Below are 12,500 nucleotides of genomic sequence, written 5' to 3' on the forward strand. Positions count from 1 at the left end.
GTGGTGTGGTGTGTAGTGTAGTGTGGTGTTGTGGTGTGGTGTGTAGTGTGGTGTTGTGTGGTGTAGTGTGGTGTAGTGTGGTGTGTAGTGGTGTGGTGTGTAGTGTAGTGTGGTATTGTGTGGTGTAGTGTGGTGTAGTGTGGTGTTGTGGTGTAGTGTAGTGTGGTGTTGTGGTGTAGTGTAGTGTGGTGTGTAGTGTAGTTTGGTGTAGTGGTGTAGTGTGGTGTAGTGGGGTGTGTAGTGTAGTGTGTTGTGGTGTAGTGGTGTAGTGTAGTGTGGTGTAGTGGTGTAGTGTGTTGTGGTGTGTAGTGTGGTGGTGTGGTGTAGTGGTGTAGTGTGTTGTGGTGTGTAGTGTGGTGGTGTGGTGTAGTGGTGTAGTGTGTTGTGGTGTGTAGTGTGGTGGTGTGGTGTAGTGGTGTAGTGTGGTGTGGTGTGTAGTGTAGTGGGGTGTAGTGGTGTAGTGTGGTGTGGTGTGTAGTGTAGTGTGGTGTTGTGGTGTGGTGTGTAGTGTGGTGTTGTGTGGTGTAGTGTGGTGTAGTGTGGTGTGTAGTGGTGTGGTGTGTAGTGTTGTGTGGTGTAGTGTGGTGTAGTGTGGTGTAGTGTGGTGTTGTGGTGTAGTGTAGTGTGGTGTAGTGTGGTGTTGTGGTGTAGTGTAGTGTGGTGTGTAGTGTAGTTTGGTGTAGTGGTGTAGTGTGGTGTAGTGGGGTGTGTAGTGTAGTGTGTTGTGGTGTAGTGGTGTAGTGTAGTGTGGTGTAGTGGTGTAGTGTGTTGTGGTGTGTAGTGTGGTGGTGTGGTGTAGTGGTGTGTAGTGTAGTGTGTAGTGGTGTGGTGTAGTGGTGTGGTGTAGTGGTGTGTGTAGTGGTGTAGTGTAGTGTAGTGTAGTGTGGTGTGTGGTGTGTGGTGTGTGGTGTAGTGGTGTAGTGTAGTGTAGTGTAGTGTAGTGTAGTGTAGTGTAGTGTGGTGTGTAGTGTGTTGTAGTGTAGTGTGGTGGTGTGGTGTAGTGGTGTGTGGTGGGGTGTAGTGTAGTGTAGTGTAGTGTGGTGTGGTGTTGTAGTGGTGTAGTGTAGTGTAGTGTAGTGTAGTGTAGTGGTGTGGTGTAGTGTGGTGGTGTAGTGTAGTGTAGTGTAGTGTGGTGTTGTAGTGGTGTGTAGTGTAGTGTAGTGTGGTGTTGTGTGGTGTTGTGGTGTGTGGTGTTGTGTAGTGGTGTGTGGTGTAGTGTAGTGTAGTGTTGTGTACTGTAGTGGGGTGTGTGGTGTAGTGTAGTGTAGTGTAGTGTAGTGTAGTGGTGTAGTGTAGTGGTGTAGTGTAGTGGTGTAGTGTAGAGTAGAGTAGTGTAGTGTAGTGGGGTGTAGTGGGGTGTAGTGGTGTAGTGTAGTGGTGTAGTGTAGTGGTGTAGTGTAGAGTAGAGTAGTGTAGTGTAGTGTAGTGTAGTGTAGTGTAGTGTAGTGGTGTAGTGTAGTGGTGTAGTGTAGTGGTGTAGTGTAGAGTAGAGTAGTGTAGTGTAGTGTAGTGTAGTGTAGTGGGGTGTAGTGGTGTAGTGTAGTGGTGTAGTGTAGTGGTGTAGTGTAGAGTAGAGTAGTGTAGTGTAGTGTAGTGTAGTGTAGTGTAGTGTAGTGGTGTAGTGTAGTGGTGTAGTGTAGTGGTGTAGTGTAGAGTAGAGTAGTGTAGTGTAGTGTAGTGTAGTGGTGTAGTGTAGAGTAGAGTAGTGTAGTGTAGTGTAGTGTAGTGTAGTGGGGTGTAGTGGTGTAGTGGTGTAGTGTAGTGGTGTAGTGGTGTGTAGTGTAGTGGTGTGTGGTGTAGTGTGTAGTGGTGTAGTGTAGTGGTGTGTAGTGTAGTGTGTAGTGTAGTGTAGTGTAGTGGTGTAGTGTAGTGTGGTGTAGTGTAGTGTAGTGTGTAGTGGTGTGGTGTAGTGGTGTAGTGTGGTGTAGTGGTGTAGTGTAGTGTAGTGTGGTGTAGTGTAGTGTAGTGTAGTGTGTAGTGGTGTGGTGTAGTGGTGTAGTGGTGTAGTGTAGTGTGGTGTAGTGTAGTGTAGTGTAGTGTGTAGTGGTGTGGTGTAGTGGTGTAGTGGTGTAGTGTAGAGTAGAGTAGTGTAGTGTAGTGTAGTGGTGTAGTGTAGAGTAGTGTAGTGTAGAGTAGTGTAGTGGTGTAGTGTAGAGTAGAGTAGTGTAGTGTGGTGTAGTGGTGTAGTGGTGTGTAGTGTAGTGTAGTGTAGTGTGTAGTGGTGTAGTGTAGTGGTGTGTAGTGGTGTAGTGTGGTGTAGTGTAGTGTGGTGTAGTGTAGTGTAGTGTAGTGGTGTAGTGGTGTAGTGTAGTGGTGTTGTGTAGTGTAGTGTAGTGGTGTGTAGTGGTGTAGTGTAGTGTGGTGTGTAGGGGTGTAGTGTAGTGTAGTGGTGTGTAGTGGTGTAGTGTAGTGTAGTGTGGTGTAGTGTAGTGTAGTGTAGTGTAGTGTAGTGGTGTGTAGTGTAGTGTAGTGTAGTGTAGTGTAGTGTAGTGTAGTGTAGTGGTGTGTAGTGTAGTGTAGTGGTGTGTAGTGTAGTGTAGTGGTGTGTAGTGTAGTGTAGTGGTGTGTAGTGTGTAGTGTGTAGTGTGTAGTGGTGTGGTGTGTAGTGGTGTAGTGTAGTGTAGTGTAGTGTAGTGGTGTAGTGTGTAGTGTAGTGGTGTGTAGTGTAGTGTAGTGTAGTGTAGTGTAGTGGTGTGTAGTGTAGTGTAGTGGTGTGTAGTGTAGTGTAGTGGTGTGTAGTGTAGTGTAGTGTAGTGTAGTGGTGTGTAGTGTAGTGTAGTGGTGTGTAGTGTAGTGTAGTGTAGTGTAGTGTAGTGTAGTGTAGTGGTGTGTAGTGTAGTGTAGTGTAGTGGTGTGTAGTGTAGTGTAGTGGTGTGTAGTGTAGTGTAGTGTAGTGTAGTGTAGTGTAGTGTAGTGTAGTGGTGTGTAGTGTAGTGTAGTGTAGTGGTGTGTAGTGTAGTGTAGTGGTGTGTAGTGTAGTGTAGTGTAATGTAGTGTAGTGTAGTGGTGTGTAGTGTAGTGGTGTGTAGTGTAGTGTAGTGTAGTGTAGTGTAGTGGTGTGTAGTGTAGTGTAGTGTAGTGTAGTGTAGTGTAGTGGTGTGTAGTGTAGTGGTGTGTAGTGTAGTGTAGTGTAGTGCAGTGTAGTGTAGTGTAGTGGTGTGTAGTGTAGTGGTGTGTAGTGTAGTGGTGTAGTGGTGTAGTGGTGTAGTGTAGTGTAGTGTAGTGGTGTGTAGTGTAGTGTAGTGTAGTGTAGTGTAGTGGTGTGTAGTGTAGTGGTGTGTAGTGTAGTGTAGTGTAGTGTGGTGTAGTGTAGTGTAGTGTAGTGTAGTGTAGTGGTGTAGTGTGTAGTGTAGTGTAGTGGTGTAGTGGTGTAGTGTGTAGTGTAGTGTGTGTAGTGTAGTGGTGTGTAGTGTAGTGTAGTGTAGTGTAGTGTAGTGGTGTAGTGTGTAGTGTAGTGTAGTGGTGTAGTGGTGTAGTGTGTAGTGTAGTGGTGTGTAGTGTAGTGGTGTGTAGTGTAGTGTAGTGTAGTGGTGTGTAGTGTAGTGTAGTGGTGTGTAGTGTAGTGTAGTGTAGTGTGGTGTAGTGTAGTGTAGTGTAGTGGTGTGTAGTGTAGTGTAGTGTAGTGTAGTGTAGTGTAGTGTAGTGGTGTGTAGTGTAGTGTAGTGTAGTGTAGTGTAGTGGTGTGTAGTGTAGTGTAGTGTAGTGTAGTGGTGTAGTGTGGTGTTGTGGTGGGGTGTAGTGGTGTTGTGGTGGGGTGTAGTGTGTTGTGGTGGGGTGTAGTGGTGTTGTGGTGGGGTGTAGTGTGTTGTGGTGGGGTGTAGTGTAGTGTAGTGTAGTGTGTAGTGTAGTGTAGTGGTGTAGTGTAGTGTAGTGTAGTGTAGTGTAGTGTAGTGTGGTGTAGTGTAGTGTAGTGTAGTGTAGTGTAGTGTAGTGTAGTGTGGTGTGTAGTGTAGTGTAGTGTAGTGTGTGTGTAGTGTAGTGTAGTGTAGTGTAGTGTAGTGTAGTGTAGTGTAGTGTGGTGTGGTGTGTAGTGTAGTGTAGTGGTGTGTAGTGTAGTGTAGTGTAGTGTAGTGTAGTGTAGTGTAGTGTAGTGTAGTGTAGTGTAGTGTGTAGTGTAGTGTAGTGTAGTGTAGTGTAGTGTAGTGTAGTGTAGTGGTGTAGTAGTGTAGTGTAGTGTAGTGTAGTGTAGTGTATTGTAGTGGTGTGTAGTGTAGTGGTGTAGTGTAGTGTAGTGTAGTGTAGTGTAGTGTAGTGTAGTGTAGTGGTGTAGTAGTGTAGTGTAGTGTAGTGTAGTGTAGTGGTGTAGTGTAGTGTGTAGTGGTGTAGTGTAGTGTAGTGTAGTGTAGTGTAGTGTAGTGTAGTGTAGTGTGGTGTGTAGTGTAGTGTAGTGTAGTGGTGTGTAGTGTAGTGTAGTGTAGTGTAGTGTAGTGTAGTGTAGTGTAGTGTGGTGTGTAGTGTAGTGTAGTGGTGTGTAGTGTAGTGTAGTGTAGTGTAGTGTAGTGTAGTGTAGTGTAGTGTGTAGTGTGTAGTGTAGTGTAGTGTAGTGTAGTGTAGTGTAGTGTAGTGTAGTGGTGTAGTAGTGTAGTGTAGTGTAGTGTAGTGTAGTGTATTGTAGTGGTGTGTAGTGTAGTGGTGTAGTGTAGTGTAGTGTAGTGTAGTGTAGTGTAGTGTAGTGTAGTGTAGTGGTGTAGTAGTGTAGTGTAGTGTAGTGTAGTGTAGTGTAGTGGTGTAGTGTAGTGTGTAGTGGTGTAGTAGTGTAGTGTAGTGTGTAGTGTAGTGGTGTAGTGTGTAGTGTAGTGGTGTAGTGTAGTGTGTAGTGGTGTAGTAGTGTAGTGTAGTGTGTAGTGGTGTGGTGTAGTGTAGTGTGTAGTGTGTAGTGTGGTGTAGTGTAGTGGTGTGTAGTGTAGTGGTGTGTGTAGTGTAGTGGTGTAGTAGTGTAGTGGTTTAGTGTAGTGTAGTGGTGTGTGTAGTGTAGTGGTGTAGTAGTGTAGTGGTTTAGTGTAGTGTAGTGGTGTAGTAGTGTAGTGGTGTAGTAGTGTAGTGGTGTGTGTAGTGTAGTGGTGTAGTAGTGTAGTGGTTTAGTGTAGTGTAGTGGTGTAGTAGTGTAGTGTAGTGTAGTGTAGTGTAGTGTAGTGTAGTGTAGTGTAGTGTGTAGTAGTGTAGTGTAGTGTAGTGTGGTGTAGTGTAGTGTAGTGTGTAGTAGTGTAGTGTAGTGTAGTGTAGTGTAGTGTAGTGTAGTGTGTAGTAGTGTAGTGTAGTGTAGTGTGTGGTGACTCACTTGTACCCCTGAAGGGTCAGGATACATTTGGAGTCGTGCTGGCAGGGGTTCAACTCTGGAGCACAGAAATCTAATTTCTCCTCACACAGCTCACCTACACACACACACACACACACACACACACACACACACACACACACACACACACACACACACACACACACACACACACACACACACACACACACACACACACACACACACACACACACACACACACACACACACATTTAACATAACATAACATTTAAGTCATTTGGCAGACGCTCTTATCCAGAGCGACTTACAAATTGGTGAATTCACCTTCTGACATCCAGTGGAACAGCCACTTTACAATAGTGCATCTAAATCATTTAAGGGGGGGTGAGAAGGATAACTTTATCCTATCCTAGGTATTCCTTAAAGAGGAACACACACACACACAGGCAGTTAACCCACTGTTCCCAGGCCGTCATTGAAAATAAGAATTTGTTCTTAACTGACTTGCCTGGTTAAATAAAGGTAAAATAAATAAATAAACACGTACAGTTCAACATCCCTCTCTCAATTTTTCATTTTCAATTAAAAGTTTTTATTGTCATGGGAAACACGTTAACATTACCAAAGCAAATAAACTAGATAATAAACTAAAGTGAAATCAACAATATAAAACAGTAAACATTACACTCACAGAAGTTCCAAAAGAATAAAGACATTTCACATGTTATGTTATGTCTGTAAACACAGTTGTAATGATGTGACACATCGTTACAGTGCAAAAGGGGAAGTCCTCTCCCTCATTGGAAGGTCGGAGGACAACTGGAGGTACAACATGACAGTTTCAGACAGCAGAGTGAAGCAGACTGAAGCAGACTGAAGCAGAACAGGACAGCAGAGTGAAGCAGAGTGAAGCAGAACAGGACAGCAGAGTGAAGCAGACTGAAGCAGAACAGGACAGCAGAGTGAAGCAGACTGAAGCAGAACAGGACAGCAGACTGAAGCAGAGTGAAGCAGACTGAAGCAGAACAGGACAGCAGAGTGAAGCAGACTGAAGCAGAACAGGACAGCAGAGTGAAGCAGAACAGAACAGCAGAGTGAAGCAGAACAGAACAGCAGACTGAAGCAGAACAGAACAGCAGAGTGAAGCAGAACAGAACAGCAGAGTGAAGCAGAACAGAACAGCAGACTGAAGCAGAACAGGACAGCAGAGTGAAGCAGACTGAAGCAGAACAGAACAGCAGAGTGAAGCAGAACAGAACAGCAGAGTGAAGCAGAACAGAACAGCAGAGTGAAGCAGAACAGAACAGCAGACTGAAGCAGAACAGGACAGCAGAGTGAAGCAGACTGAAGCAGAACAGAACAGCAGAGTGAAGCAGAACAGGACAACAGAGTGAAGCAGAACAGGACAACAGAGTGAAGCAGAACAGGACAACAGAGTGAAGCAGAACAGAACAGCAGAGTGAAGCAGAACAGGACAACAGAGTGAAGCAGAACAGGACAACAGAGTGAAGCAGAACAGGACAGCAGAGTGAAGCAGACTGAAGCAGAACAGGACAGCAGACTGAAGCAGAACAGGACAACAGAGTGAAGCAGAACAGGACAGCAGAGTGAAGCAGAACAGAACAGCAGAGTGAAGCAGAACAGGACAACAGAGTGAAGCAGAACAGGACAGCAGAGTGAAGCAGAACAGGACAACAGAGTGAAGCAGACTGAAGCAGAACAGGACAGCAGACTGAAGCAGAACAGGACAACAGAGTGAAGCAGAACAGGACAACAGACTGAAGCAGAACAGGACAACAGAGTGAAGCAGAACAGGACAACAGAGTGAAGCAGAACAGGACAACAGAGTGAAGCAGAACAGGACAACAGAGTGAAGCAGAACAGGACAACAGAGTGAAGCAGAACAGAACAGCAGAGTGAAGCAGAACAGGACAACAGAGTGAAGCAGAACAGGACAACAGAGTGAAGCAGAACAGGACAGCAGAGTGAAGCAGACTGAAGCAGAACAGGACAGCAGACTGAAGCAGAACAGGACAACAGAGTGAAGCAGAACAGGACAGCAGAGTGAAGCAGAACAGAACAGCAGAGTGAAGCAGAACAGGACAACAGAGTGAAGCAGAACAGGACAGCAGAGTGAAGCAGAACAGGACAACAGAGTGAAGCAGACTGAAGCAGAACAGGACAGCAGACTGAAGCAGAACAGGACAACAGAGTGAAGCAGAACAGGACAACAGACTGAAGCAGAACAGGACAACAGAGTGAAGCAGAACAGGACAACAGAGTGAAGCAGAACAGGACAACAGAGTGAAGCAGACTGAAGCAGAACAGGACAGCAGAGTGAAGCAGAGTGAAGCAGAACAGGACAGCAGAGTGAAGCAGAACAGGACAGCAGAGTGAAGCAGACTGAAGCAGAACAGGACAGCAGAGTGAAGCAGAACAGGACAGCAGAGTGAAGCAGACTGAAGCAGAACAGGACAGCAGAGTGAAGCAGACTGAAGCAGAACAGGACAGCAGACTGAAGCAGACTGAAGCAGAGCAGGATAACAGAGTGAAGCAGAACAGGACAGACAGACGGAGAGAGAGAAAAGAGACTAACCTCTCTCCACCTCATTGGTAGCAGCTGCAAGGCACAGACAGACAGACAGAAATAGAGAGAGAGAGAGAGAGAGAGAGAGAGAGAGAGAGAGAGAGAGAGAGAGAGAGAGAGAGAGAGAGAGAGAGAGAGAGAGAGAGAGAGAGAGAGAGAGGAGAGAGAAAGAGAAAGAGAGAGACAGAAAGAGAGAGAGACAAGAGACCGAGAGGGAGAGAGAAAGAGAAAGAGAGAGACAGAAAGAGAGAGACAGAAAGAGAGAGACAGAAAGAGAGAGAGACAAGAGACCGAGAGAAAGAGAGAGGGAGAGAGAGGACATGAGTAGCACATTAAGTTAGCGGTTAGTGAGAATCACACAACAACAGCTGTTAGCTACAGAAGCAGACAGAGAGACAGAACAAACGATCAAGCACAATAGAAAAGAGAGTGTGTGTGTGTTCAAGTGTGTGTGTGTGTGTGTGTGTGTGTGTGTGTTCAAGTGTGTGTGTGTGTGTTCAAGTGTGTGTGTGTGTTCAAGTGTGTGTGTGTTTTAACTGTGTACTCCAGGCCACACATGCAGGTGTAGTTGTTGAGGTGTGTGTGTGTGTGTTTCAGTGTGTGTGTGTTACCTGTGTACTCCAGGCCACACATGCAGGTGTAGTTGTTGAGGTGTGTGTGTGTGTGTGTTTCAGTGTGTGTGTGTTACCTGTGTACTCCAGGCCACACATGCAGGTGTAGTTGTTGAGGTGTGTGTGTGTTCAAGTGTGTGTGTGTTTTAAGTGTGTGTGTGTTTCAGTGTGTGTGTGTTACCTGTGTACTCCAGGCCACACATGCAGGTGTAGTTGTTGACTCCGTCGATGCAGGTTGAGTTGTTCTCACAGTCGTTGTCTTCACAGTCGTCAACGTTGATCTCACACACATCCCCCTCGAAACCCTCCGCACACACACACCTGGACACACACACACACACACACACACACACACACACACACACACACACACACACACACACACACACACACACACACACACACATATGACATGCTGTCAAGAAGTATCAGACCTCCACATTAATACTATAGACAGGGGGTATCAGACCTCTACATTAATACTATAGACAGGGGGGGTATCAGACCTCCACATTAATACTATAGACAGGGGGGTATCAGACCTCTACATTAATACTATAGACAGGGGGTATCAGACCTCTACATTAATACTATAGACAGGGGGGTATCAGACCTCTACATTAATACTATAGACAGGGGGGTATCAGACCTCCACATTAATACTATAGACAGGGGGGGGTATCAGACCTCTACATTAATACTATAGACAGGGGGGTATCAGACCTCTACATTAATACTATAGACAGGGGGGTATCAGACCTCTACATTAATACTATAGACAGGGGGGTATCAGACCTCTACATTAATACTATAGACAGGGGGGGGTATCAGACCTCTACATTAATACTATAGACAGGGGGGTATCAGACCTCTACATTAATACTATAGACAGGGGGGTATCAGACCTCTACATTAATACTATAGACAGGGGGGGGGTATCAGACCTCCACATTAATACTATAGACAGGGGGGGGGGTATCAGACCTCTACATTAATACTATAGACAGGGGGGTATCAGACCTCTACATTAATACTATAGACAGGGGGGTATCAGACCTCTACATTAATACTATAGACAGTTGGGGGGGGGGGGGGGGTATCAGACCTCTACATTAATACTATAGACAGGGGGGGGGGGGGGGGTATCAGACCTCTACATTAATACTATAGACAGGGGGGTATCAGACCTCCACATTAATACTATAGACAGGGGGGTATCAGACCTCTACATTAATACTATAGACAGGGGGGTATCAGACCTCCACATTAATACTATAGACAGGGGGGTATCAGACCTCCACATTAATACTATAGACGGGGGGGTATCAGACCTCTACATTAATACTATAGACAGGGGGGTATCAGACCTCCACATTAATACTATAGACAGGGGGGTATCAGACCTCCACATTAATACTATAGACAGGGGGGTATCAGACCTCTACATTAATACTATAGACAGGGGGGGGTATCAGACCTCCACATTAATACTATAGACAGGGGGGGGGGTATCAGACCACATTAATACTATAGACAGGGGGGTATCAGACCTCTGCATTAATACTATAGACAGGGGGGGGGGTATCAGACCTCTACATTAATACTATAGACAGGGGGGTATCAGACCTCCACATTAATACTATAGACAAGGGGGGGTATCAGACCTCCACATTAATACTATAGACAGGGGGGTATCAGACCTCTACATTAATACTATAGACAGGGGGGGGTATCAGACCTCTACATTAATACTATAGACGGGGGGGGGTATCAGACCACATTAATACTATAGACAGGGGGGTATCAGACCTCTACATTAATACTATAGACGGGGGGGGTATCATATCTGATACCCCCCTCTATAGTATAATACTATAGACAGGGGGGTATCAGATTAATGTAGAGGTCTCCACATAGTATTACTATAGACATAGTATTAATGTGGGGTCTGATATCTATAGACCTCCCCCTGTCTATAGTATCATTAATACTATAGACAGGGGGGGTATCAGACCTCTACATTAATACTATAGACAGGGGGGTATCAGACCTCTACATTAATACTATAGACAGGGGGGGGTATCAGACCTCTACATTAATACTATAGACAGGGGGGTATCAGACCTCTACATTAATACTATAGACGGGGGGTATCAGACCTCTACATTAATACTATAGACAGGGGGGTATCAGACCTCTACATTAATACTATAGACAGGGGGGTATCAGACCTCCACATTAATACTATAGACAGGGGGGTATCAGACCTCTACATTAATACTATAGACAGGGGGGGGGGGGTATCAGACCTCTACATTAATACTATAGACAGGGGGTATCAGACCTCTACATTAATACTATAGACAGGGGGTATCAGACCTCTACACTATAGACGGGGGGGTATCAGACCTCTACATTAATACTATAGACAGGGGGGTATCAGACCTCCACATTAATACTATAGACAGGGGGGGTATCAGACCTCCACATTAATACTATAGACGGGGGGGTATCAGACCTCTACATTAATACTATAGACAGGGGGGTATCAGACCTCTACATTAATACTATAGACAGGGGGGTATCAGACCTCCACATTAATACTATAGACAGGGGGGTATCAGACCTCTACATTAATACTATAGACAGGGGGGTATCAGACCTCCACATTAATACTATAGACAGGGGGGTATCAGACCTCCACATTAATACTATAGACGGGGGGGGTATCAGACCACATTAATACTATAGACAGGGGGTATCAGACCTCTACATTAATACTATAGACAGGGGGGTATCAGACCTCTACATTAATACTATAGACAGGGGGTATCAGACCTCCACATTAATACTATAGACAAGGGGGGGTATCAGACCTCCACATTAATACTATAGACAGGGGGGTATCAGACCTCTACATTAATACTATAGACAGGGGGGGTATCAGACCTCCACATTAATACTATAGACAGGGGGGGGTATCAGACCACATTAATACTATAGACAGGGGGGTATCAGACCACATTAATACTATAGACAGGGGGTATCAGACCTCTACATTAATACTATAGACAGGGGGGTATCAGACCTCTACATTAATACTATAGACAGGGGGTATCAGACCTCTACATTAATACTATAGACAAGGGGGGTATCAGACCTCCACATTAATACTATAGACAGGGGGGTATCAGACCTCCACATTAATACTATAGACAAGGGGGGTATCAGACCTCCACATTAATACTATAGACAGGGGGGTATCAGACCTCTACATTAATACTATAGACAAGGGGGGTATCAGACCTCCACATTAATACTATAGACAGGGGGGTATCAGACCTCCACATTAATACTATAGACAAGGGGGGGTATCAGACCTCCACATTAATACTATAGACAGGGGGGTATCAGACCTCTACATTAATACTATAGACAGGGGGGTATCAGACCTCCACATTAATACTATAGACAGGGGGTATCAGACCACATTAATACTATAGACAGGGGGGTATCAGACCTCTACATTAATACTATAGACAGGGGGGTATCAGACCTCTACATTAATACTATAGACAGGGGGGTATCAGACCTCTACATTAATACTATAGACAAGGGGGGGGTATCAGACCTCTACATTAATACTATAGACAGGGGGGGTATCAGACCTCCACATTAATACTATAGACAGGGGGGTATCAGACCTCTACATTAATACTATAGACAGGGGGGTATCAGACCTCCACATTAATACTATAGACAGGGGGGTATCAGACCTCTACATTAATACTATAGACAGGGGGGGGTATCAGACCTCTACACTATAGACGGGGGGGTATCAGACCTCTACATTAATACTATAGACAGGGGGGTATCAGACCTCCACATTAATACTATAGACAGGGGGGTATCAGACCTCCACATTAATACTATAGACGGGGGGGGGGGGGTATCAGACCACATTGATACTATAGACAGGGGGGTATCAGACCTCTACATTAATACTATAGACAGGGGGGGTATCAGACCTCTACATTAATACTAT

The 12,500-nt window shown here is 45.3% G+C and overlaps 1 protein-coding gene across 1 annotated transcript in view; it reads right to left on the reverse strand.

Moving 5' to 3' along the window:
* The window catches only part of LOC135507226 (slit homolog 2 protein-like), a 640,120-nt gene that overhangs the window by 40,982 nt on the left and 586,638 nt on the right, over positions 1-12,500 (reverse strand). The window contains 2 exon segments of the mRNA XM_064926820.1: positions 5,279-5,372; positions 8,637-8,776. Coding sequence (XP_064782892.1) covers positions 5,279-5,372; positions 8,637-8,776 — 234 coding nt within the window.

The sequence above is a fragment of the Oncorhynchus masou genome, chromosome 20 (assembly GCF_036934945.1).
Source record: "Oncorhynchus masou masou isolate Uvic2021 chromosome 20, UVic_Omas_1.1, whole genome shotgun sequence".
NCBI classification, from domain to species: domain Eukaryota; kingdom Metazoa; phylum Chordata; class Actinopteri; order Salmoniformes; family Salmonidae; genus Oncorhynchus; species Oncorhynchus masou.